This window comes from Schistocerca cancellata, chromosome 2 (assembly GCF_023864275.1).
Source record: "Schistocerca cancellata isolate TAMUIC-IGC-003103 chromosome 2, iqSchCanc2.1, whole genome shotgun sequence".
In the NCBI taxonomy this organism is placed as follows: domain Eukaryota; kingdom Metazoa; phylum Arthropoda; class Insecta; order Orthoptera; family Acrididae; genus Schistocerca; species Schistocerca cancellata.
In genome coordinates this window covers 1,151,005,356-1,151,032,592 of record NC_064627.1, presented here as the reverse complement: position 1 = coordinate 1,151,032,592, position 27,237 = coordinate 1,151,005,356, and the positions used below count along the sequence as shown (strand labels likewise).

The window sequence follows — 27,237 nt, the reverse complement described above, 5'->3', positions numbered from 1 at the left end:
TTGTTCGAAGTCCAAGGTGCGACACTCATCGAATTCCTCGAGCACGGAGGTATCATTAACAGCGACGTGTACTGCGAGACACTCCGTAGCCTACGGAACTTCAAGGGCAAATTCCTGGGCCGCTCGCAGAGGGAGAGATTTCTCTCCACGATAACATGCATACTTACTTCTCCAGTGTCACACACTGTGTAACGGCCAAGTTCAAGTGGGGGCAGCTTCAGTATCTGTCCTACAGCCAGGACATGTCGTCCTGCCACTTCCAAGTGTTCGGTACGCCGAGAAAAATCTCAAAAAGGGAAGCAGTTCAACGCGCTTCAACAAAGGACACAGCGGAGTACTGGCTCCAGTCACAGACACAGGAATCTGGGAACAGGGTATCCTTCGGCTCGTAAAATAGTGCAATAGTTGTGCTCAGATCTCTTTTGATTACTTCTGAACAAAGACTTCCGTTACACCCACAGTGTTCTTTCGTGCCTTTTATTTTAACACCTCTTGGGTTCACAGTCTCGTTGAATTTTTGAAATGACATTTTCTCCATGGAGTGCAGAATCTGTTACAATTTCTGCAATGCAGTTTCCACTTTTCAATACCTTAACCACTTGAAAATGCCTTGCAAATCGAAATTACAATTGTCATAATTGCAATAAATAGTGTAGTTCACGAAGTAAACGTTACCATTAAAAAGCACTGTCACTGCTGGAACTCTTTTGTAAGGTTATCGAATTACCGACAAAGGGCTTCATTTAAGTCAGAAATACAACTCCCCTTCGTACGAAAACACTGCGAATACGTGTCAACGTTGCTAGAAATCAAGGGAACAAAATCAACAGATGTAAGATAATTTCAGCAGTACCGTTCTTGTATACAAAATACAGAACTACAGGTTGGTCAGAAATAGTGCTGCTGAGAAATAGTTGTCCGAGTTAATTACCAGTGAAGTTATCCAATGAGGCCGTTGCTTGCGCAAATTCAAGCGACCCACAAAATACAATTAGTGTCAGTGTTGTTCGCATAGTGTGGATGATAGTACACGAGACTGCTCAGCCGTTGCCACGAGATCGATCTTTACTATCGATCCATGTTCAGTTCTTAGGAAACCAAGCAAACAACACGTCTGGCCTCTTTATCTGCGCGCGCAACGGCCCTGTTAGCTAACTTCAGTGCTAATTAATTCGGAAACGGCGCAACGTATCGAATTTTTTCCGTAACGGTTATTTCTCAGTACAGCCTATCCTAAAACAAGCTTTTCAGATAGTTTCTGATCACCCTTTGTAAATGATCTAGTGAAAAACATTGGTGACTCCATGAGTGTATTCGTAATGCTCTAGTCTGTTGTTTGCATAAAGGTTGCGAAATGCAAGGAGACCTGCCGAGGATCAGCGATCGTTGCGTGGACTGACACTTCAGCGAGGATGTAAATACATGTGTAACGTAATGCACGTAAATTGCACAAAAGACCGACTGCCGTCACACTAATGGTGACAAATCACTAGAAACAGTAACTATCATAAAATATTAGGAGTCATCATCCTTAGCGACCTAAAGTGGAATGACCACATATAGAGAAGGTGCCAGGTTGAGATTCATCGGAAGGATCGTAGAAATGAAATTCATTCACGAAAGAACTGGCTTAAAAAAACACTCGTAAGCGGATGCGTAACTGTTTCTCATTACTCTGGAACCCTTTCCAGGTTGGATAAATAGAACAGACGGAAAGAGAGAGAGAGAGAGAGAGAGAGAGAGAGAGAGAGAGAGAGAGACAGAGAAGATTTAACGAAGAGTGGCGCGTTTCATCACGTACTCGTTCAGTCAACTCGAGAGCGTTAAGGAGATATTCAACGAACAGCAGTGGCAGAGACTACGACATGGGTGTTCTGCATCACAGCGAAGAACTGTTGCAATTCAGAGAGCGTGCTTTCCAGGAAGAGCCACACGACGTATTACATTCTTCCACATACGCTTCGCATGACGGGAACAACTAAGAAATTAGACGTCATACGGAGGTTTACCGAAACCCATTTTTGCAATGCACGCTTCATAGATTTATCAGGGAACGGAGAAAAATGTGACTTAGAGTATGGATGTAGATGTAATTTAAAAAGATAACAATCATATGGAAAGGTGAAAGGTTACAAACCTCTCAGTAATAATTAAACCATCATCAAAACCCAGCTGACCAGTAGCTTGCAGCAGCAACTTACTTACGCTGCGTGACGGTAGCATGCGCTAACACAGTTCCGTCAAGAATTCGGTAACAAAAATACGAGTTTATGGAAATACGTGTAACTGAAACAGATAATGTACCAATGATGTTCTTATTTTGAACAGTGTGTTTGAGTAACAATGCACGGTTCACATTAAAAAATTGTGCCTACAAACTGATGTGATATTCGTTCCTCGTAGTAATACTTATCTCCTCATATCGCAGTTATTCATTTCGATTACAACAGGAAAGCGGAAGAATCAATTCGCGCTGCCGCTCGAGTGTTGCGCTTACCGCGTCCTCTGCATAAGACCTTTTTACGCGAGCAATTTTCTTGTCTCCACCGACTATGGCACGTTAGTCTGTTCCAGCGCTCTTAGCGCACTGTTCATGGACTGACACACCATTGTTGAGAGTCGACGTTTGTGTTTCAGATGCCTTCGCGCCAAATTTGTTTGTATTCTGATTGTTATCTGCTGCAAAAGTGAATTCATGGGTGACAGGCTTTCTTTCGAAACGGTGGAATGCAGTAACATCATTTTGAAACTAGTAATCATAGCCAAATTCATAGTGAATGATCTTGACAAAGATGTGTAGCAAATGTTCCGCACTCCTGAAAACTGTAGAAACAGAAAAAGTGTCTTCCAAATATTTCAGAGTAGCATCATTTATTTACTCGAGAAAATAAATACACACAGTACATAAAAATATTTATAAAGCAATACACAGCGCCTTGAATGTTGTCTTCTTTGTGAATAGCGAATAATTTACGAAACTATATTTTTCTTTCGGAAAGCTGACCTTTTGAGTTTTGAGACAATGTTCATTATAAAAGGGTTTTCATCTATTTACGTTCTTATATAAGAATATTCATTTTTTTGAGTCTTAGATATTTGGTCTAGATATTTGGTCATCCTTGAGGGGGAATACTCTCAGAAAAAATATCGAATCCTCACGTAGCCTTCGCAGTGTGCGCCGAAAATAAAGTAAACAATAAAGTAAAGATTAAGAAGGCACAAAACCTAGTACTATAACTTGAGTGCATTATGGCGAGAATTAGTTAACTTCCGGTGCTAACAGAGGACACGGCCGTCCCTGTTTCCTCCCATACGCAGCATTCAGCGTTTTCAGGAGTGCAGAACACTACACTCGCTGGCATCACTGAACCACTCGGCACATGGTTGGGGACTCATCTGCACGCAGAAAGATGACGCTTACCAACCACGAGCTGCCGATTTCGATTGGGTCGTTCGTGTAAAACAGGCTTAATGCGAAGGCAGCTGGAGAAGGTGGAGGGATCCGAGCTCTGCCTAGAGAACGGGCATGAAAAACAAGTTGGAAACACGACGATCTTGGCCCATCTGTCTTCGAAATTAGTTTCCATTACAAAAAAGGCAATTAAATTAGTGTTTCATTAGGTTGGACATGAAATCCTTCAATGGGCGTACGACCATGTTTGGCTCAAATAATTTACTGTTGTCTTGGACGCCAAAATTCTTTTCTTTTTGCTCCTGACGCGTTTCGCACTAGCGCATCTTCAGATCGTTTGGCAGCTGCTGTTAAGTATGTATGTTCAGTGTTGTCTAGGTACAGTGTATCAATAAAGATGTGAAGATGCTGTGTAGCGAATCACGCCCGTAGTAAAAAATAAAAGAATTTTGGTGACTCAGATGAGAGTGAATTATTCGAAATTAAAGTGTGACGTGATTCCTGAAGTTTTTCCAGCGCGCCTCAGATAGAGCAATACCCTACGGATGGTACTGAAACAGACAGGAGGTGATCACGATGTCCCTCTGCGCCATTTTCTCATGTAAAGCTAGCCCCTGCAAAACTCACCTGAAGATGGCTGAATGGCTGCCAGCCGAAACACCTTGGCAAGATGTGGACATCATCTGGCTGCAAGCTCGAAACCACATGAAATTAAATTCTAATAATCCTTCCAATATCTGCAGTTTTCTCCTTTAAGACATGGTCTTTGGAAACTGAGTGAAAAGAAACAGGTTTGCTTGACGCATATAGTTGGGCAGGAGCTGAAGTTTCCACCTCACCCCACCTAACGTCAATCGGTCCGTCGCGAAGCCGAACTTACAGAAGTTCAACTCGTGGTCCCGCACATGTCTCACTTCGGCCTTCATTTGGAAGGTTCGGGCCCTTCAGTTCACCGAGACAACACCTGGTGTCAGCAGGAATTTTATTTTCGTCATCAGGTTGCCTTGGCTTTGGTATAAAATACATTAGTGCAATGTCTGTACAGACACTATAAAATACAGACACTGCACTTATGTAATGTCAGTAAACCACCGAAGAGCAGCGAGGTGATTCAACAGAAACAGAACTGATGGTAACTACAGGGCACCAACTTCCGTTAGATTGTCTGCCCGTCAAATGCGTCAAAAGTTATGTGGATGCCCATCGTTGATACACAACAAAATATTAAACCTGCATATTGACTCCATTTTATGACCTACCATTGTAAGATTGGCCTCCTTGGACAAATGAAATTTCCAGAGGAACATTAACCCTTGCCACAAGATCAGAATTATGTGTTTCGACCGCCGATGGATCGTGTGAAACCTTGAACCACAAGGTCGATGGATATAAACTCTATTTGACACAAGGGCACGTGACAAAATATCGAGCACCCTATGAAAAGAGCGTAGTGGTTGTGCGTTGACGCTCTGTAAATGGTGTAGGACTGGTGCCAGATGGTCATATGATCCTCTACCGCTGACGTAAATCTGGAGGATGAATTACCATCCTCATGTCCAGTTTTGGTTTAGGCATCTCCACCCGTTCCAATGTCAAGTACGCTGCAAGTGGTCTTTCCATCTCTTCTTAGAACGCCAAACATTCCTTTAGCCTTGAGGTGTATATTTGTTTATTATTTTAGGTATTCGTTCTTCTGGCGTCCTTTGAAAGTGTTCGAGCCATTTCTTTCTGTAGTCCTCGATTTTCTGAAGTATGCTTTTTGCACACTGTTCACTTCTCACTTCACTTTTTTTTTTATCCGATCTATGATGTAACCAGCTAAGCGACCTTGGAAGGCTCGCTTCTGCTGCTTCAATCCTGCTCCTTGACTGGTGGTGAGAATCCAAGTCCCTGGCCCTTACATCTGCCATCACATTAAAAAATTGTAGTACATCTCTTTTCTATTTGTTTGGAGGAGAGTGCGATTTATAGTACCTACCAACTGCTGGAATTTTTGCAGTTTTTATTCTTCATCATTGTGTGTGATATATGAAAGACCAATGCATTTAAAAGTACATATTTGTTCTACCAACTTATCCTTTATTATTTTTGGTCTAAAATATTCCTTGCCATGGAATGCCATTACCTTAGTTTTGCTTTTAGGTATTGACATTACTCTCTGTAATTTATCTTCTGACTCCGCTAAGATCATTTGATTATCTGCAAGCGGGAGTGTATTTATAAGTTTATTGTTAAACTTAGGATGGTGCACCACTTAATTCTGCCACGTCTTTATGACGTCCTCTCAGTATATATTAAATAATGTGGGTAATACAGGGACACCCTTGTCTCACTCCTTCATAGAGGTTTCTCTCAAGCGGACTTCCTTGAATTAATGTACATGAAACCAGCGAAGTAAGATTGTTCGACGGGAGGCATGACAGAATGATAAAAAGGAGATATTATGTGTGGAGGTTTTAAAAGTTATTTAACATTAGTTTCGTTCATGTAGTATCTTTCTTTGATAGGCTGTCTAGTTCGATGATATCGCTTCCTACTAGAGGGTGGGGCTGTTGCATTAATGTACATACAATGAAATGTAATAATGAAGCAGGAAGTGAGGTTTCACTTCAGTTTTTAACGTGTGTCTACTCATTCATTTCACAATACCCAAAACATGATTCGAAGGAAACATTTACAAAAACCAAAATTCAGTTCGGCTCAACATGCTTGCATCTCTTTCCATCTCAACTGTACCATTCTAGATTGCACTGTCCAGCCAACTACGCCAGCACACAACTAAAACTGACTGATTGCTACACACACAAAACACTGATACATGAAGCCGCATTTCAGAGATATTTGAATACATCGGTCTCCCATGTTACAAATATATGTGTATAGTATCGATCTGATGGAAATGATTTCCAAAAAGTTACAAACGTATTTGGCATTTCATTAATAAAAAAAATGATTATAGGGAATAGTTTTATATTAAAGACGAGGTGTTTCGAGCAGTTCCATTATGTGGTGTCCATGGGTGCACCATAAATGAAGTTTCCAGATTTGCTGGCTCATTAAAGTCAACTGTCCAACGTGTCCACAACGAATCGTGTAGCTCAGCGTGATGTGGTCGTAGAAAGATCCCAGAAGTGTATCACGCCTTTTAAGTGACGATCGGTTGTAGCCCATGACAGGAATTCCTGCTTACAGTGGATGCGGGTCCGTCTCAAACAGGTTCATGCATCAGAGACCAGTGGATTTCAGGCTACGACGAAATGCGTGTGTTTTACGTGCCAAAGGAGTCTTGCTACAGTGTGGGTACTTCTAGCTTATCTACACTCCTGGAAATGGAAAAAAGAACACATTGACACCGGTGTGTCAGACCCACCATACTTGCTCCGGACACTGCGAGAGGGCTGTACAAGCAATGATCACACGCACGGCACAGCAGACACACCAGGAACCGCGGTGTTGGCCGTCGAATGGCGCTAGCTGCGCAGCATTTGTGCACCGCCGCCGTCAGTGTCAGCCAGTTTGCCGTGGCATACGGAACTCCATCGCAGTCTTTAACACTGGTAGCATGCCGCGACAGCGTGGACGTGAACCGTATGTGCAGTTGACGGACTTTGAGCGAGGGCGTATAGTGGGCATGCGGAAGGCCGGGTGGACGTACCGCCGAATTGCTCAACACGTGGGGCGTGAGGTCTCCACAGTACATCGATGTTGTCGCCAGTGGTCGGCGGAAGGTGCACGTGCCCGTCGACCTGGGACCGGACCGCAGCGACGCACGGATGCACGCCAAGACCGTAGGATCCTACGCAGTGCCGTAGGGGACCGCATCGCCACTTCCCAGCAAATTAGGGACACTGTTGCTCCTGGGGTATCGGCGAGGACCATTCGCAACCGTCTCCATGAAGCTGGGCTACGGTCCCGCACACCGTTCGGCCGTCTTCCGCTCACGCCCCAACATCGTGCAGCCCGCCTCCAGTGGTGTCGCGACAGGCGTGAATGGAGGGACGAATGGAGACGTGTCGTCTTCAGCGATGAGAGTCGCTTCTGCCTTGGTGCCAATGATGGTCGTATGCGTGTTTGGCGCCGTGCAGGTGAGCGCCACAATCAGGACTGCATACGACCGAGGCACACAGGGCCAACACCCGGCATCATGGTGTGGGGAGCGATCTCCTACACTGGCCGTACACCACTGGTGATCGTCGAGGGGACACTGAATAGTGCACTGTACATCCAAACCGTCATCGAACCCATCGTTCTACCATTCCTAGACCGGCAAGGGAACTTGCTGTTCCAACAGGACAATGCACGTCCGCATGTATCCCGTGCCACCCAACGTGCTCTAGAAGGTGTAAGTCAACTACCCTGGCCAGCAAGATCTCCGGATCTGTCCCCCATTGAGCATGTTTGGGACTGGATGAAGCGTCGTCTCACGCGGTCTGCACGTCCAGCACGAACGCTGGTCCAACTGAGGCGCCAGGTGGAAATGGCATGGCAAGCCGTTCCACAGGACTACATCCAGCATCTCTACGATCGTCTCCATGGGAGAATAGCAGCCTGCATTGCTGCGAAAGGTGGATATACACTGTACTAGTGCCGACATTGTGCATGCTCTGTTGCCTGTGTTTATGTGCCTGTGGTTCTGTCAGTGTGATCATGTGATGTATCTGACCCCAGGAATGTGTCAATAAAGTTTCCCCTTCCTGGGACAATGAATTCACGGTGTTCTTATTTCAATTTCCAGGAGTGTATATTACAAAGTGTTGACTTTGCTTATTGTCCTTTTTCGACTTCCTTTTAGGTGTAATTTGATTCCTGCAGGTTATCACTGGAACACGTTACACACAAGAAAGTTATTATGACAGTAAACACCCACATTATTTTATAGTATCGCCATTAATCTGATTCATTTCGCTGTGTTGTTTAGAGCGACTAAACGGCGGGAGCTCTGCGTGTAGCGACCAGTTTCACCCGACAGGGCTGCGGGCGCACTGCTCCGGCGATGTGGCTGCTGGCCCCTGCCCTGCTCGGTGCTTGCGCCGCCTGCTGGCTGCTGTGGAGGTACAGCCGCTTCTGGCGCGCGCGCCTGCCCTTCACCCCTCCGTGGCCCGTGGTGGGCAACATGGGCGCCGTCGCCCTCGGGCAGACGCCCTTCCACGACCTGGCCGCCCACTTCTACCGCAGCCTGGCCCCCCACCGCTGCGGGGGCCTCTTCACCTTCACCACGCCCGTCCTCTTGGCCAGGGACCCAGAGCTGATTGGGCTGCTCTTCGCCAAAGAGTTCGACCACTTCACTGACCGACAAGAGCTCATCCCGGAGACTGCCGATCCGCTTTTTGGGAAAAGCCTCTTCGGTCTCCAAGGTGAGTCAACATTCTTTCCAAGAATACACAGACGGGAAAATAACAGCACCAAAAAGTATTTCATGTAAAGCAATGAAATGTGTCCAGGTAACATATGTAAGTGATTAAGATTTGACTGGAATACTCTCTTTCAAATTGTGAAGCTGGCACGGGTAAAATGCAGGGAGCGAAAGGCTATTTAGAATTTGTACAGAAACCAGATGGCAGTTATGAGTCGATGGGCATGAAAGGGAAGCAGTGATTCCAAAGGGAATTAGACAGGGTTGTAGCCTCTCCCCAATGTTATTCAAACTGTATATTGAGCAAGCAGTAAAGGAAACAAAAGAAAAATTTGGAGTAGGAATTAAGATCCATGAAGAAGAAATAAAAACTTTGATGTTTGCCGATGACATTGCAACTCTGTCAGAGACGGCAAAGGATTAGGAAGAGCAGTTGAACGGACTGGACAGTGTCTTGAAAGGAGGATATAAGATGAACATCAACAAAAGCAAAACGAGGATAATGGAATGTAGTCGAATTAAGTCGGGTATTAGGAAATGAGACACTTAAAGTAATAAATGAGTATTGCTATTTGGGGAGCAAAATAACTGATGGTGATCGAAGTAGAGAGGATATAAAATGTAGACTGGCAATGGCAAGGAAAGCGTTTGTGAAGAAGAGAAATTTGTTAACATCGAGTACAGATTTAAGTGTCAGGAAGTCGTTTCTGAAAGTATTTGTATGGAGTGTAGTCATGTATGGAAGTGAAACGTGGACGATAAATAGTTTGGACAAGAAGAGAATAGAAGCTTTCGAAATTTGGTGCTACAGAAGAATGGTGAAGATTAGATGGGTAGATCACATAACTAATGAGGAAGTATTGAATAGAATTGGAGAGAAGAGAAATGTATGGCACAACTTGACTAAAAGAAGGGATCGGTTGGTAGGACATATTCTGAGGCATCATGGCATCACCAGTTTAGTATTGGAGGGCAGGGTGGAGGGTAAAAATTGTAGAGGGAGACCAAGAGATGAATACACTAAACAGATTGAGAAGGATGTAGGTTGCAGTAGGTACTGGGAGATGAAGAACCTTGCACAGGATAGAGTAGCATGGAGAGCTGCATCAAACCAGTCTCTGGACTGAAGACCACAACAACAACAACAACAAGATTGCAAGATCACAGGTAAGCGGGAGATAAATCATTGCAAATGTGAAAGGCTAGTATATTAATAATTGGTATAACCGCCAGGATTTTGAATACAGGAATGCAGACGTGCAAGCACTGTGTTGTAAAGGTGCCGGATGTCAATATGGGATGAAGTTCCACGCCTGTTGCACTTAGTCAGTTAATACAGGGACTTTTAATGCTGGTTCAGATGAAGCTGGAGTTGTCATCCAATGAAGCCCCATACATGTTCGACTGGAGACAGATCTGTTGATCGAGCAGGCTAAGGCAGTATGTCAACACCCTGTAGAGCACGTTGGGTTACAACAGCGGTATGTGGGCGATCGTTGCCCTACTGGAAAATACCCCCTGGAGTGCAGCACAAGAGGTCCGGTCGCCACACTGACGTACAGTTGGGTGCGTGGGGTAACCACGAGGCTACTCCTGCTGTCACACAAAATCTCAACCGAGGCCGTGACTCCAGGTGTAGGTCCAGTGTGTCCAGCACGGTAGACAAGTTGCTTGTAGGCCCTCAGCTGGTCTGCTCCTAACCAAAGCACGGCCATCCCTGGCACCGAAGGACAACCAGCTCTCATTAGAAAACAGCACAGGCCTCCACCACGCCCTCAAATGATCTTTCTCGTCATACCACTGAAGTCGCAAATGGCGGTGTTTTGGGATCAGTGGTATCCACATTACAGGGCGTCTGACTCGGAGTGTCCTTGAAGTAACCGACTTGCAGCAGTTGGTTGTGTCGCTGTGGTGCCAACTGCTGCCCACATTGCTGCTGCAGGTGCAATACGATGCGTCAGAACCGTGCACCGAACACGATGGCCTTCCCTCTCGGTGGTGCTCTCTGCTGTCTGGAACCCGGTCTTCTTGCGACCGTTCATCCTCGTCACAACCGCTGCCAGCGATAATGTACAGGTGCAACATTCCTGCCAGGTCTTTCTGTAATATCGCAGAAGGAACATCCAAGTTGTCGCAGCCCTATTACACGGTCTCGTTAAAACTCAATAAGTTATTGGTAATAGGTCTTTGTTGCCCTAAAGGCATTCTTGACTAACATCAACTCACCACGTCCAATCTCAAAGGTAACTAACGTCCACGACCGTTGCAGCTTATATTTAAAGCAAATCTGGCAGTCTTATCAGACTGAATAGAGATGTATAAAGACGCCTACCGACGATTCTTCACGTCGCACAACTCCTCCTTGGTGTTGCGATTTTTTTCAAAATGGTTCAAATGGCTCTGAGCACTATGGGACTTAACATCTATGGTCATCAGTCCCCTAGAACTTAGAACTACTTAAACCTAACTAACCTAAGGACAGCACACAACACCCAGCTATCACGAGGCAGAGAAAATCCCTGACCCCGCCGGGAATCGAACCCGGGAACCCGGGCGTGGGAAGCGAGAACGCTACCGCACGACCACGAGATGCGGGCGCGATTTTTTTTTCCCCGACAGTGTAATTTACTGAAATTCTCTTTTACTTTCGAAAACCCATCCATCGCTATAAAGAGCATAAGAATAGAACATAATCACGATCACAACTGAATAATCTTTTCGGACAGGGTACACATTCTTATTATTATTGATCGAAATAGCGATCTGAGCGGTACAGAAATAATAAGAAAATGTTGAAATAATCGAAGAGTACAGCTACTTTGGCAATAAATTTACGTTTCTTCTAGATCAGTGGTGCCCAACGGAAGCATAATTACCAGTGAACATTAAATTAATTTTTCTGAGGTGTCCAAAGAAAAATGCTCTTTGTTTTTTTAATTATATCTATTAGCGTATATTTTCCTGACATGGAAGACGCCAAGCGCTATTTTCAGAGAATGTAATTCAAACAAAAATATAATTTAGCGGACTACGTGAAAACAATTGAAAATAGACTTTGTTAACTCAATAATCACAACATTTTGGTGAAATACAGGTGGTATCCATCATTATCGCATAAAACGTGAATAACAGTGAATCATTTCGTTATAAATTGCTTGAGTGATAGTGCATTATCGATTTCGATACAAATAATGACAAAATCGAGAAACTGGGTGAACATGGCAGCACGACGTAAGACGTGAATTGTATCACCAAACAGAAACTCAGAAATATTGTTGGTGTTAACTGTACTATCGATCTCAATTCCTCACTTGTCATTGGTTTCATAAAATATCAGGAGACTGTACACAATAACACTGAGAGCTGCACAGCACTTGCGGACTACTTCAAAGAACTACACGACTACGATCCACCAAAACAAGAATTTAATATTGATAACAAAAAGCAAATACAACCAGACTAACAGTCACCAATAACAAAAGAAATCATTAAAAGTACTTAAAATAACAGTATGTCAGGCTACTGCTTTTCCTCTGTCTGACCTAAAACTTATAGTGAACAAAACTTTACTGCATCGCACAGAAATGGCAACTTATGAAGGTGGAGTAGCTCGGTGTAGTTTTACAACCGCCTACCACGCGCGGTCTATGGCGACTTGCCACGGTTCGTGGCACGTAACGTGGCTACGTATTTGTAACTACTACGTAATGTATCTGTTATGTATACAAAAATAAACATGTTTTACAGGCCACTGAAGATACTTCATAAATAAAAAAAGCGAAAAGCTTACGGCAAAAAAAAAAACCCTCCTTTCATTTTGTTGCAAGTATGGAACATACCTCCATGAATTTTGAAGCAACTAGGGAACGACGGAAAAAGGGAAAAAAGACGATAAAAATTCCATTAAAGAAAGCCAAAAAGCATATCTGCAGACCATGCCGTCTACGCGAGGGAAACAGCGGATTCTGAGCTAATAGGCCGATAACTATGTGCATCTGCCTATGGCCTTTCTTAAAAACGGAAATGACCTGCGTTTTTTTCCAGGGCTAGGTAGCCTTCGTTGCTCCAGCGAACTATGGCAAACTGCTGCTAGCAGGGGAGCATGTTCTTTCGCATAATCTTTGTAGAATCTTAGAAGTATCTCAACTGCTCCTGATGCTTTTCCCATATTAAGCGATAGTAGCTGCTTTTCTGTTCCGCCATTTCGACGTTCATACGATAGTTGAAAGGAGAGCCCGTATTACGACCTTCATCGATGAAACGATTTCGGAAGACCAAATCCAGTATTTCGGCTTTCTCTCTGTTATCTTCTGTTTCGTGCCTTTGTGGTCACTGAGTGATTGAATAGATGACTTAGAACCCATTACAGATTTTACGTAAGACCAAACCTCTTAGGGTTTTTAGTCAGATCAGTTGTCCAAATTTTACTTTCAGTGTCACTGAACGCCTCTCTCATTGCTCTCCGTACGCAATTTTCGCTTCTTCCAGCTTTTGTTTGTCTGCTAGGTTTTGACTTCTGGCTGTTGATATACTTTCCGGGATGTGAGGTCGTGGTCCAAGAACTTTTCTGCTCCTTACGTTTCGTCCAGGACTGCGCTGGACTTCCTCAGAGGCGCTGCTCCGCTGAGTCTTGCCGACTGACTGGTCGGGTGTCTGAGAGCGACTTATATATTGTGAGAAAGGGGGGCGTGGTTCAGGTGACACGTGACGAGCAGTGATAATCCATAGCAAAGATAAGGTTGACTATCGATTACCACCTTGTCAAAGATAAAAATTGTTAGCAGTTTTGTAGATCCACTGTCCATATATCGCTAAGTTTCATAGCCTCCTCTTTCCTATTACAATTATCGTTATGTTTATAAATTTCGATAGCTTCTCTATAAAGCCGTGTATAGTAATTTAACGTTGTAGATAAAACTTCGGTATCCGAAGACTTCACTTGGTGGTTGCCTGGTTGAAGAGCATGTTCCGCTACAGCTGACTTTTCTATTTTTCCAAGTCGACAAAGACTTTTATGCTCTTTCAGTCGCGTGTTTACGCTTCTTTTGGTAGTACCAATGTAAACTTTACCACAGGTACATGGAATTTTATACACACCACATGTCGACAGGGGAGGGCGTTTATCCTTCACAGATCGTAGTACTTGACTTATTTTCTTAGTTGGTTTAAAGATCGGTTTTATGTCATGTTTTCGTAAAATCTTACCGATCCGATCTGTTACTTTTTTAATAAAAGGGAGAACTACTGTATTTTTCTGTTGTGGTTCTTTCTTATCTTTTGGGTTTCTGTTCCTTGGACGCAAAATTCTATCTATCTCTTTCCTTGAGTAGCCGTTTTTTTCAAAAGCCTGCTTCAGATGTTTCACTTCAGCATCCAAATGTTCAGGTGTACATATCCGTTCCGCTCGATCGACGAGACTTTTTATGACACCTCTTTTTTGTTGAGGATGATGATTAGAATTTTTATGTAAATATCTGTCCGTATGTGTTGCCTTCCGAAAAACTTTATATTCCAAGCTTCTATCGGGCCGTCTCATAACTAAGACATCCAAGAAAGATATTCTGTTTTCCTTTTCTATTTCCATGGTAAACTGTATTTTTGGGTGAATTTTATTTAGATAATCAAAGAAATCGTCCAAGGCCTTTCTGCCATGGGACCAAACCACAAATGTGTCATCTACATATCGATACCAACGAGATGGTTTGTTATTAGCTTTGTCTAGGGCTGATTGTTCAAATTTCTCCATATAAAGATTGGCAATCGCAGGGCCTAATGGATTACCCATTGCTACTCCATCAAGTTGTTCATAAAATTCATTATCCCACTGGAACTGACTTGATGTAAGACAATGTCTGAAAAGAACGGTCAAATCTTCTGGAAAAATATCCGCTATGAAAATCATAACTTCGTTAACAGGATTCATTGTGAATGACTTCTCTTGAATATGTGATGAAGTTCTCTTTGTTTACGTAGCCGTTTTGTTCAAATGGCTCTGAGCACTATGGGACTTAATATCTGAGGTCATCAGTCCTCTAGAACATAGAACTACTTAAACTTAACTAACCCAAGGACACCACACACATCCATGCCCGAGGCAGGATTCGAACCTGCGACCGTAGCGGTCGCTCGGTTCCAGACTGAAGCGCCTAGAACCGCTCGGCCACATCGGCCGGCAGCCGTTTTGTAACACGGCTATTAAACCACGGGGAGTCTTTCCCGTTCCTTAAGGCCTTGCTCGGAACATGCTTGTCTGAGGCATATTGAACAATGCTTTTGAATTTTTTCCATTTGTGTTCCACATCTTCGTCCTCAGCGCTAAATATTTGTTGTTAACTACTCAGATACTCTGTAGTTTTTTATCCTGCCACTCTTGCCAAGCAAAAATATTTTCCTATCCTTCTTATCACTCCTTGCAACACTCATAGTCATAATTGCAATTACAGCCTTATGATCACTGATACCTTCTGCAAAGTTAACTAATCCGGTAAGTTCAGGTCTGCTTCTTGCTAGGACGTCTAGGGCGTTTCCTTCTCGAGTTTGTTCTCTAATTATCTGCACCAAGTAATTTTCAGACAAGATACTCCGAATAATGTCACACAAATAGCTGTCTTTGGCACCACTTTTGACAGCGTGGCTCTCCCAATCTATACCTGGCAAGCTGAAGTCACTCCCTGTTTCAACGGCATGATCAGGAAAGTTATTAACAATATTCTGCAAGCTCTCTCTGAAGCCCTTCACCGCTACATCTCCCGATCCAGGTGGTCTACAAAAGCATCCGATTAGCTTTTTTGACGGACCCTTGATGAAAAATTTACCCAGATTCATTCACATTCGAAATCAGTGGTATCCTTCCTAGACACAGGGTGGGGCAAATGAAAGTGGCCCGGGAGAGTACGCATATAACCATACCACGTGACGCGCACACCACGTGTACACCCGCCACAGGCCGGCCGCGGTGGCCGAGGGGTTCTAGGCACTCAGTCCGGAACCGCGCGACTGTTACGGTCGCAGGTTCGAATCCTGCCTCGAGCACGGATGTGTGTGATGTCCTTAGGTTAGTTAGGTTTAAGTAGTTCTAAGTTCTAGGGGACTGGTGACCACGGATGTTGAGTCCCATAGTGCTCAGAGCCATTTGAACCATTTTGAACAGCCGCCGCATCATCACATCGGTTCAGTGCGAGTGGAGCAGTGCAGAGAGTGCGATGGGACTTACAGTGGGGCAGCGGGTGTTCGTCATTAAAGTTACGTGACAACAATGGCGTGGAAACGGTGTAGTCAGTTGTTTGCTGAGAATTTTAATAGTGTCAAAGTGCCAGCAAAGAGTCCCATGCAACGCTTACTCCGAAAATGACGTCAGAAACAGTCTGTTTTGAAAACGTCAAAAACGTTCCGTAACGTGCCCGCACACCAGAAAATGTGGCTGCTGTTCACTAGAAAATGCTTCAGAGTCCTACCAAATCAACACCATGCCTGTCGCAAAACACCAGCATATCACGTCAATCAAGCAGACGACTACTCCACCTGGATCTGTACTCCGGGCTACTGCTACTTGCCCCACACTGTATTATCGACCTTTCTACTGTAATAAATACTCTGCCACCACTAGCAGCGAACCTATCATTGCGGTAAATTTTCCAATCTTACGCAGAATTTCGCTGCTATTCACTTCCGGTTTCAACCAACATTCTGTTCCCACCATCCGTGCAGTATAACCTTCAATAAGCGATACTGATCCCAAGAGGGGGAGGGGGAGGGGAGGTGCAAGGAAGGTTCGGTTCCTCTAACCTAAAAAAGAAAAACGCAGCATAGGTCACTTTCGACCCAAAAATAATCATCTTGCCTGCAATGAATTCCGTAAAACGTTATTCATATTTGGCTAGGAGGCTCTTGGCTTCTGGCATTTGCTTTACGCGTTAAGGGTTATTTTGCTGAAAACAAGTTCCCCCAAGAAGGACGTTACCAATTACTAAAGAATAATAGTAACCTAGTGACTCCTAGCGTGCATGACATTGATGTGGGAGGACCTACATGCGCTGATCTATACCGCCGGGGAGGGATAGTGGGGTACAGCAAAACCAACTCCGTTGACCGCAAATGTTTCCACTTGTATCTCTAAACGATCTGGGCAGTCAGAACAGCACGAAGCCGCTCCGAGACATCTTCTGCCCAGATCTGGACCAGGCACCGACTGCTCTCGCAGTTCTTCAGTCAGAGTCTCAGGCGTACCTGTCGCTACATACGATGCTGAGATCCACCAGCCACCGTCGACTCAAGGGGCCACTGGTGCCTGCCTGCCTCCTCCATCTCCAGGACTTGGCCCCTGCGTCGGAGGCGAACAGGAACTTGGAACTGGCCGTCGACCTTCGCTGCGTTATTTTGTTCTACTTTCCGAACGAATGCCACACACCGAGTGTTTCATTATCAACGTCTGCAGACAAAGTTCATGCTTGTCCAGAACCAGAGCTAATCACGAACTATCACAAACCGTTGTAGTGATTATTTTCTCTGAAGAAGGGTTATTTTGCTCTGGATACTTTTCAATGAAACTGTTCTTTTAGATTAGATTAGTAGTTGTTCCATAGATCATGAATACGACACTTCGTAATGATGTGGAACGTGTCAGGTTAATAAAAGGTGTCTATACGAGATATTACATTACACAAAATACTACATTGCACTTAATATTTTTCATTTTTTTGTGGGGGTTGGGGAAATTACCCACTCACTATATCCAAAAATTCATGTAATGAGTAGAAGGAGTTGCCATTAAGAAATTATTTTAATTTCCTTTTAGATGCTATATGGCTATCTGTGAGACTTTTGATGGTATTAGGTAAGTGACCAACGACTTTCGTGGCAGCGTAATTTACCCCCTTCTGAGCCAAAGTTAGATTTAACCTTGAGTAGTGAAGATCATCCTTTCTCCTAGTGTTGTAGCCATGTACACTGCTATTACTTTTGAATAACAAATTTAATAAGTGAATATATATATTGTGAGGCTACAGTCAAGATCTCTAGCTCCTTAAATAAGTGTCTGCAGGATGATCTTGGATGAGCTCCAGCAATTATTCTGATTACACGCTTCTGTGCAATGAACACTTTTACTCAATGATGAGTTACCATAGAATATGATGCCATACGAAAGCAGAGAATGAAAATAGGCGTGGTAAGCTAATTTACTCAGATGTATATCGCCAAAATTTGCAATGACCCTAATAGCATAAGTAGCTGAACTAAAACATTTCAGCAGATCTTCAGTGTGTTTTTTCCAGTTCAACCCCTCATCAATGCATACACCTAGAAATTTTGAATATTCTACCTTAGCTACGGATTTCTGATCGAAGTCTATATTTATTAATGGTGTCATTCCATTTACTGTGTGGAACTCTATATACTGCGTTTTGTCAAAGTTTAATGAGAGCACCCATATCAGTACGTGGTGTAGCGTCCACGGGCGGCAATGCAGGCGCTGACTCCGGCATCCATTAGATCGTACAGACTGTGAATGCTGTCCTGGGATACCTTATGCCATGCCTGTCGACTTGTTCACGTAGTTCCGTAAGAGTTGTTGGTTGACGGGTAGCACGAGTCACTTCTCGTCCCATCATATCCCAAACGCACTCGATTGGAGACAAGTCCGGAGTACGTGCTGGCTAGGGACGTTGCTGCACGTCTTACAGCGCACGTTGAATTTCACGTGCAGTGTGTGGACGAGCAGTATCCTGTTGGAACAACACATCCCATTCCTGTTGCAATAACAGCAAAAGAATGGGTCTAACAACATTCTGCCTGTTAGCATCACCTCCACAAAAACCAAAGGTGTTCAGGAATTGTAGCTTATCGCAACCCAGATCATAAGGTCTTGGGGGCGGGACCGGTGTATCGTGAACGAATGCACTCTACGAGACAGCGCTCATCAGCCCCATACACGCAAACGACGGTCACTTGCAGGCAGGCAGGCAGGCAGAATCTGCTGAAGAACCATGATGGGTCCATCTTCCAACTGATCCCCTGGCGGCACCAGTCAAGCCGTGCATGTTGATGTTGTCCCATGTGTGGAATCGAGCTAGGGGTTCGCGTGCCCGTACTCCCAGTGCTAATGTTTGTTTCGTAACAGTTCATGCTGACACATCTGGACTCAGAATCTCCCTTATCTGTGCTGTGGTTCGGGAGGACGACGGTGCAATCCCGCGTCCGGCCATCCTGATTTAGATTTTCCGTGATTTCCCTACATCACTCCAGGCAAATGCCGGGATGGTTCCTCTAAAAGGGCACTGCCGACTTCCTTCCCCATCCTTCCCTAATCCGATGAGACCGATGACCTCGCTGTCTGGTCTCCTTCCCCAAACAACCCAATCCTTTGTGCTATGGTAGCTGCCCTTATAGTACGACGGTCCTGGGGGGTCTGTTCACATGACCATCGATTCCAGCATCGTTGCACAACTGACGCAGTGCATCCAACTTCTGTGACAGTTCTCCGAAATGACCATCACGCCACTCGGAAGGCCAGAACTTGAACTCCTTTCAGAATCACCTGTTTGGTTATAGGAAGCACGAGAGCATCACCATGGCATGGTTGCCTGCTTGCTTCACATGTCTGCACCACACTGAGCTTTCTGGGTATGAGCATTCCCTATTAAAGGGTAGACACAGACAGCGCTCTGGTAGTTACGCCACTACGCTATCTGTTGGCAGACGACGCTGAAACCATTATCAGTGCATCTACTATCCTCCAGGTGGCATATCCCATCATCAGATCAAAATCGATGTTGTATTTCCATGGGTCGAGCAATGTATGTATATGCAGATTGAAGCGACGAATGAAAATTTGTATCATGGCTGGAATTTGAACTTCCCTCCTGAGTCCAAGTTACCATAGGGAAGGGTACTGACGTAGTCCACGCAGTCCTGTAAAGCCACTGCGCCGGGGTGCGATACTGGTTAGCACGTCTGGCTACTGAGCAGGAGACCCGGATTCGAACCCCAGCCTTGGTACAAATTTTCATTCGTCTTGTGTCTGTATATATGCATCACAGATTATGAAGCTTGAAAAAAGGTATTTCGAGCCATATAGTTTCATTTGATTATCAATATTGGTCTGAAATTCTGTGCATCGAATCTTTTACGCTAATTTGTGAACTGGATTTATCTGTGCTCTTTCCTAGTCACGATGGACAATTCGCAGCCCTAAAGATTCTCGATAAATATGAGATAGGAAAACAGCTAGTGCTGCACTGCACTTAATGTAAAATCTAACTGGAATCAAGTCCGGGACTGGTGCCTTGTTTGCTGTAAGCAGTGATAACTGTTTTTCAGTGCCTCGGATGCTGATATAAAAATCGCTTATTCATGAGTCTATACGGCGTTCAGAGATTATTACGGCAGTATCCTCTTGCGTAAATATATTTTTAAACGCAGAATTGAATATTTTTGCTTTCTCTTCAGTTGCAATACCAGACGGGTAACGAGAGGTTGAATGGAAGATTTGGACATGTTCACTGAGTTTACGTATAGTCAGAACTTCCCAAGACCCTCTGACAGCTCTTTCTTCAGGATATTACTGTGAAAATTATTGCAGGCTTCAATCATGGCTCTTCTTATGGACGCATGAGCTGCTGTTAAGATTATTTTACCAGTGTGGGTCTTCTCAGTCTTTTATTACGTTACTTGTTAGGCACAGATGTAGGACAATGTTTACAACGTCTTTCGTCTTTAACCACTATTGTGAAATTGCTAGATCTGAACGAAATGTTTTCCATTTGTCCTTTAAGTTTGTTGTTACTGACTATCCATCAGTTTCACCAAACACAAATACTCTCACATCTTTCCTGATGACCTTTTTTGCCTTTGGTGTCCATCTGTCCTGTAGTAGGACCATGTGCGCTAATCCCTCTCTCACATGACGCTTGATATAGAGGCGTAGATCCAATAACTAACGAAGAATTGAGAAATGTACAGCAGTCAGTCGCTAATAATCTTGTTATTGCACATCTAGTTAGATTACAACCTCTGTATGGCTATCTCAATGTTAAAATATATAGGATTACATTACAATAAGACACGTGCATGATTCAAAAAGTCTTATAGTTGTAAGCTCACCGGCCAGAGAATTAGTTAGCCTTAGAGTAATCATTACAAGCGTCATTTAATGCCCTGTGATTGCGTCCCTGGACTTGATAACCGTCTGGATTCAGTTGAGAGGTGAGGCCACAAGGTTGTGCAGTTACATCACATTAGGATTAGGCCACTCGCTGAGGATTTGATCGCGCTGTTCCACCAGATTGCGAGTATACTAATGTGGTATTTCACTCGATTTTCCAACGTATTGAGCAGCTTTTCTATGGAATGATTTTGCAGGCCAATTGAGATGTAATAGGGTGGCGAAGTGTTCAGAAAACCTGTCATTACTCTTTCAACATGGTGGAATTTGCTGTTGTCGTCTTTATGTGCCTGTGCAAGAAATGGTCTCTTGCGAGGTGACTGGCACCAAATGTTCCTTGCATGCAGTCCCGTCGCAATGTTCTCTCTCTAAGAGATTAGGATGGACTTCCATTCCTATTGAGTTTGGAAGCGATTTTGATTCATAAGCCGTGAAACGCAACTTTGGGCTTTTTAGTTAGGATCTTTTTCCAACCACAGTTCTGACTTCGGGTTTTGTGGCCATGTGTGTTACACCGCTGCATGTCGACACGTTGAACGAAACACCACCAAATCCAGCAACTTGACATGCTGTATGGCAACGGGCACGACTAAACACTATCGCGTCCTTACATTTTACCCATGTTTATGTACAATGTCCGCTTAAAACATAAATGTCTCACTGACCGCTACTGCCTTACACTCGTGTAGAGGAAGTACACCTAATTTTCAGCATTCTACTGTAGCACCACATCTTAGATGCTTCGATTCTCTTCTTTTCCGGTTTTCCCACAGTCCACATTCCACTAACATACAATGTTGTGCCTCAGACGTACATTCTCAGAAATTTCTTCCTCAGATTGAAGCTTATGTTTGATACTAGTAGGCTCCTCTCGGGCAGGAATGCCCTGTTTCCCACTCCGAGTCTGCTTTTCATGTCAACCTTCGTCCGTCCGTCATGGATTATTTTGATGCCTAGGTAGCAGAATTCCTTAACTTCATCTACATCGTCATCACCAATCCTGATGTTAAGTTTCTCGCTGTTCTCATCTGTGCTACTTCTCACTATTTTCGCCTTTTTTCTATTTGCTCTCATACCATACTTTGTATTAATTATACTGTCCATTACACTCTGCAAATCCAGTAACTCGTCTTCAGTTTCATTAACGATAGGTATTTCATCACCTAATTTTATCATTAATAGCTTTTCACCTTGAATTTTAATTCGAATCTTGATCCTTTCTTTTTATTTCCGCCATTGCTTTTCGATGTACAGGTGGAACAGAAGGGGCGAAAATTACGTCCCTTTCTTACAATTTCTTTAATCCGAGCACTTCGTTCTTGGTCTTCGAGCTCCTTTTGTCCCCTCTTGTCTCTTGTAGATATTGTACATTACCCGTTTTTCTCTGTAACTTACCCCTGTTTTTCTCAGAATTTCGAAAACTTTGCACCATTTTACATAGTCTAACGCTTTTTCCGGCCGACAAATCTGTGAACGTGCCTCGATTTTTCTTTTAGTCTTTCTGCCATTATTAACAGCAAAAAAAGTCAGAACCTCCTCTCTGGTGCATTTACCTTTCCTAAAGGCGAACTGGTCATCATCTAACACATCCTCAATTTTGTTTTCCATTCTTCTGTGTATTATTCTGGTCAGGTGCTTGGATGTGTGAGGTTCAAAAGGCTCTGAGCATTATGGGACTTAAAATCCGAGGTTATCAGTCCCCTAGAACTACTTAAACCTAACTAACCTAAGGACATCACACACATCCATGCCCGAGGCAGGATTCCAACCTGCGACCGTAGCGGTCGCGCGCTTCCGGCCTGAAGCGCTAGAACCGCTCGGCCACCGCGGCCGGCCAGGATGTGTGAGGTGTTAAGCTGGTTGTGCGATAGTTCTCGCACTTGTCGGCTCTTGTAATCTTCAGACTTGTGTGGATGATGTTTTCCGAAAGTTGGACGGTATATAACCAGACTCAATACATTCTACACACTAGCTTGATTGATCGATTTGTTGCCACATGCCCCAATGATTTTAGAAATTCGGCTGGAATCCTACCTATCTCTTCTACTTTATTCGATCTTCGAGAACTCTTTTAACTTCTGATTCTAACACTGAATCCCCTATCTCTTCTGTATCACCTCCTGTATCTTCTTCTATCACGTCCTCAGACAAGGATTTCAATGTAGTCTCTCCACCGATCCAGCGATCCGCTCCCTCCCTGAACTTAACCGGTATGTCACTTTATTGTGCATGTATCTTATTGTAATGTATTCTTATATGTACAACGGATTTTTTTTTTATTTCCGCCAATGATTACAAAACTTTTGGTCCTTCGATTTTCTGTTTCAGTCAGCAGTCAACATCTTTATATGTGCAGCAAATCATGGTAAATGGAATTCAATTAGTGAACAGATTACGTCTTAGAACGATAAAATATACCTTAACGAAAAATTATTACTTTCGTGGATACGAAAACACGCGACTAAAATATGGCGAAGCATACCTGTTTTATAGCTTGTCCTAAAATAAAAAAGCCATAGTGGCATCGTCACAAAATATACACAATATCAGCCTAGCATCGTCGCATATATTTAAAATGTGTTGTAAGCTAGGCTACAGTTCTAGAATTGTCATACTGTCTCTATCGCTATTGGCCATAACAAACTGCAATACTGTAGCCATAACATATGTTTGTGCCATTAGGTCGTTAACTGGCGCGATGACATGTCTTATATTCTTGTAAAATGAGATCTACGGATGAATAAAGCTATTACTACTACTATTATAATAAGTCTCCACAACATATGTTTGTACCGTAGCTCGTTAGATGTCGCTACTGGAAGTCTACAAATTTTCGTCAATTACAGAAACTGCACAGTGTGCAATAAGTGAAGAGTGCAGTAGGTAAACTCTGTAGTGGGCTTGCCAAATGTATAGTTTATTACAGTGATAACGTGCGTAATAATTTAAAAAACGAATAAAGTTAAATTTAAAATTGTTGAAAGGAAATGGTTAAGTGATAATATATGATTCTGAGACGGTCTTGTGCTCATTTTAGATAAAAGTAATAGTATAAACAAGAACAAGTTTATGGAGCTAATTAAATAACATGAAGTTGGTGGAATAACGAAGGAAAGAAGCCAAAAAGGATAAAGATGAGAAAGTAAAGTAAGTAATTAACGACTTATGTTGACGTAGCCTCCAGAATGCAACTTAGGCGAAAAGTGAGAACTTAACAAGAGTGCGACACGCCGTTCCAAGAAAAATATAATAAAAATTGGTAGCAGTCACTTAATAAGATTATCTTGTTAATGAAATATATTGCACAGACAAAGAAGTGAGAATCAAACGCGAAATTAAAACGAAAAACACGTGATGTACTCCTTACTATGAAACGACAGTGCAAAGATACACTTAAACGAGAGGCGTTCAGTCATTAACGTGAGACGCTATCAAATAGAGCAAAGTAGACATTGGATACAAAATCGCGTTTCTCGTTGAGCACTTTTGCCGTCGGCCAGTTGGTTTTGTAAACATCAAGCTGTTTCAACAAATCGAGAGCATGGCGTTTTTGTGCTCTGTGAAGAATACGTGTACGTTCTTGAATACTTCCTTTAGCATGTCCGGTTTCTGCTATGTGCAACGAAATACAGTTTTGTTACTTGGCTGTAATTGCTCCATAAACCGATCATTAAAAGAGCGGTCGATTTGGCCGATACAACAGCCCACCAATCACAATTATTAGCTACACCCTATGGTCGAAGGCTACACCCGATCCTGTAAACACCGCAGCCGTCAAAGAGATGGTTTTCATTCTTTCTGTTTCCTGGTTAAGTGTGCGTTTGCCTATATTTGTTGTGTGTTTTTGTAGCCTCTTGTACATCGTTTACATAAAAACTGTTGACTGTTGCAATTGGCTTTAAAATACCGAGTTCTTTACGTATTTCGTTGTTTTTTCAAAGATGAACGAAAGAGTCGGTGAACCATTGAGGTACATTAGGCTATTCTGTATTGTGTGGCACGGCATGAACTAGCATTGATGATAATATCTGTGCGTGTGGGTTTTCTGAAAATGGAACATTTGTATTTGTTGTCACCTTTCTTAATAGTAAAATCTAGATAATTGATGGAGCTCTCTTCTGCTTCTGCTTTTTTGGGTGCATGCTATAGGGAGAGTGGTGACAGTTGATCCCTTTTTTTAAAGCGGTAGGTATAAACATCAGAAAATAACTAAAATGTATAACAAATAGTCAGTTTTTAACTCTTTCTGTCCCTATTTTTAATTTAATCCTTTGCCATTTACTATCATCATAAAAAAATAAAAACTAAAGCAATGCAGAATGGATCAAGTCTAACCATATGTGGGACACTTGATCCCTTTTACGGGGAGACTTGATCCGCCACTTTATTGTGGTAAATAAAACAATTTATGCATTATGCAAACCAAATTTTATTTTGTCTAAAAGATTTATAAGAGGAATTGAGGTTTACTAACAAAAGAAATTTACATAATAACTTTAGAAAACAAATTCATTCATGATCTCTAGAGGCATTGCTTGAAGTGCAATCTGTAGCCTACAAAACATGTTATGAGATCATAAAAAGTCACCAAGTTATCAAATATATATTTTAAATAGTTTAAATTACTGTCAAAAAAATTAGAATTAGCATGTTTAGTGTATCCAAGATCATATACGAGATAAAGCACATTCATACAAAGAAAAAACAAGTATACTTCTTGAGAAAGTCAATAACGGTTGCCTGTGCTTGAAGTATTTAGCATGATAGAATTATAGACAAAGATACAAATTGTTGAATATTAAAGCCCTCAAATTTGACACTGTTAAAAACGAAACTGGTAACTCTGTCATTCTTTGAAGAAAATGCTGGAGATGGAATGACTCTTACAATTTGGTTCCTTTCAATGTCACTTATGTCTTCGGTTTCTGGCCACTTGAACCGTTGGCCCTCTATCTTTCTCGCACATTTTATAGCAAAATTCTCTTCGTCAGGAACATTGACAATCTCTCCCACATAATGTTTTTCAGTTTTCTTTGTTTGGAAGGTAGCAATGATCCATTTTCCAGTTCCTGGTTCATCATTCAAAATTTCATCAGAATCACTGTTACTCAAACTCTCCAAGTCATTATCAAACTCACATGGAGACAGTTCTTCACTTTCAGAAGTTTCTACTTTCAGCTTATTCTTTTTTTTTTCTTGTTTTCAAAGTTCACCCTCATAGGTCTTCCCACAGGTTTCAATCTTCGTACATTTCTTGCTCTGATTTCTTCTTCAAGTTTATCTTTTACCGGAGTGTTTTTTAGGATTGTGGTACATGCTCGTTTCCTTCCTCGTCTAGTTGTAGTGTGAGCTGCTGCCTTAGGGTGTGGTCTGACATCTTCAAAGGATCTGTATCCAATAGGGCTAGGTTTAATTCCGGAAGATGAGGGTGCTGATACTGAAACAAACTCATTTGGAGAATCGCAGACTTCCACAGATTGTAAGTGGTCTGTTGTATATGGAGACACAAATTCATCGTCTGTAAATATACCAGAGTTAAATGGCCATATGCCCGAAACACGAAAACCACTAATCACTTTGCTGGGTGTAAAAGCTTTAGGGAAAGCTCTACCAAAAATCTCTGAGATATCATAGATAGAGATAATTTTCCCTGGATGTGCTGTTTTCCAGTCTCCTGCAGCAGAATTGTAATATGCCTTCAGGGGACCATACACTGACCTATCAAGGGGCTGCATTTTATGGGATATTTTCTTTTGCAAAATGTAAGGATTCCAAACTAATATGACTATCATGACTGTCCATGATGATAAGTGCTTTGTGTTGAGCACTGCATTTTACATATTTATGAAAATGTTATAAAAACAAAACAAAATCATCAGCTGTCCTCCAACCGCTGGAATGAGTGGAACCACTGGTTCCAGGAGGAGCTCCATGCAGCATCCTATCCTGCCAGTTCACATGTAGAAAGATCATGAAAGGTGGGATGTGGCCTCCTATAGCATTTATTGCACAACATGCTGTCACAAGTTCACCTCTCATGGCAGAAGTCATTTTTCCTACCTGTTTCTCTCCTTTTACAGCCACTATTTTTCCTGGTTTGTGGCCTGTAGTAAGACCCATTTCGTCTATGTTCCAAATAGATTCTGGTCCAAGAACTTTCCTAATGATAATCTGGTGAAGATTATCAAAAAACTGTCTAACATTGTGCTTATTAAAGCTGCTTCCTCTGCTTCTACTGGTTCCTTCTGGTGTACGAAGAGAGAGTTCAGGATGCCTTCTCATGAAACCCCTGAACCAGTCATTTCCAGCTTT

General features: G+C 42.9%; 1 protein-coding gene across 1 annotated transcript in view; it reads left to right on the top strand.

The window, feature by feature from the left end:
- Window positions 1-8,405: 8,405 nt before the first annotated feature.
- The window catches only part of LOC126161285 (cytochrome P450 9e2-like), a 62,131-nt gene continuing 43,299 nt past the window's right edge, over window positions 8,406-27,237 (top strand). Inside the window, exon 1 of the mRNA XM_049917024.1 lies at window positions 8,406-8,766. Within this exon, the coding sequence (XP_049772981.1) occupies window positions 8,406-8,766 (361 nt within the window). The remainder of the gene's footprint in view (window positions 8,767-27,237) is intronic.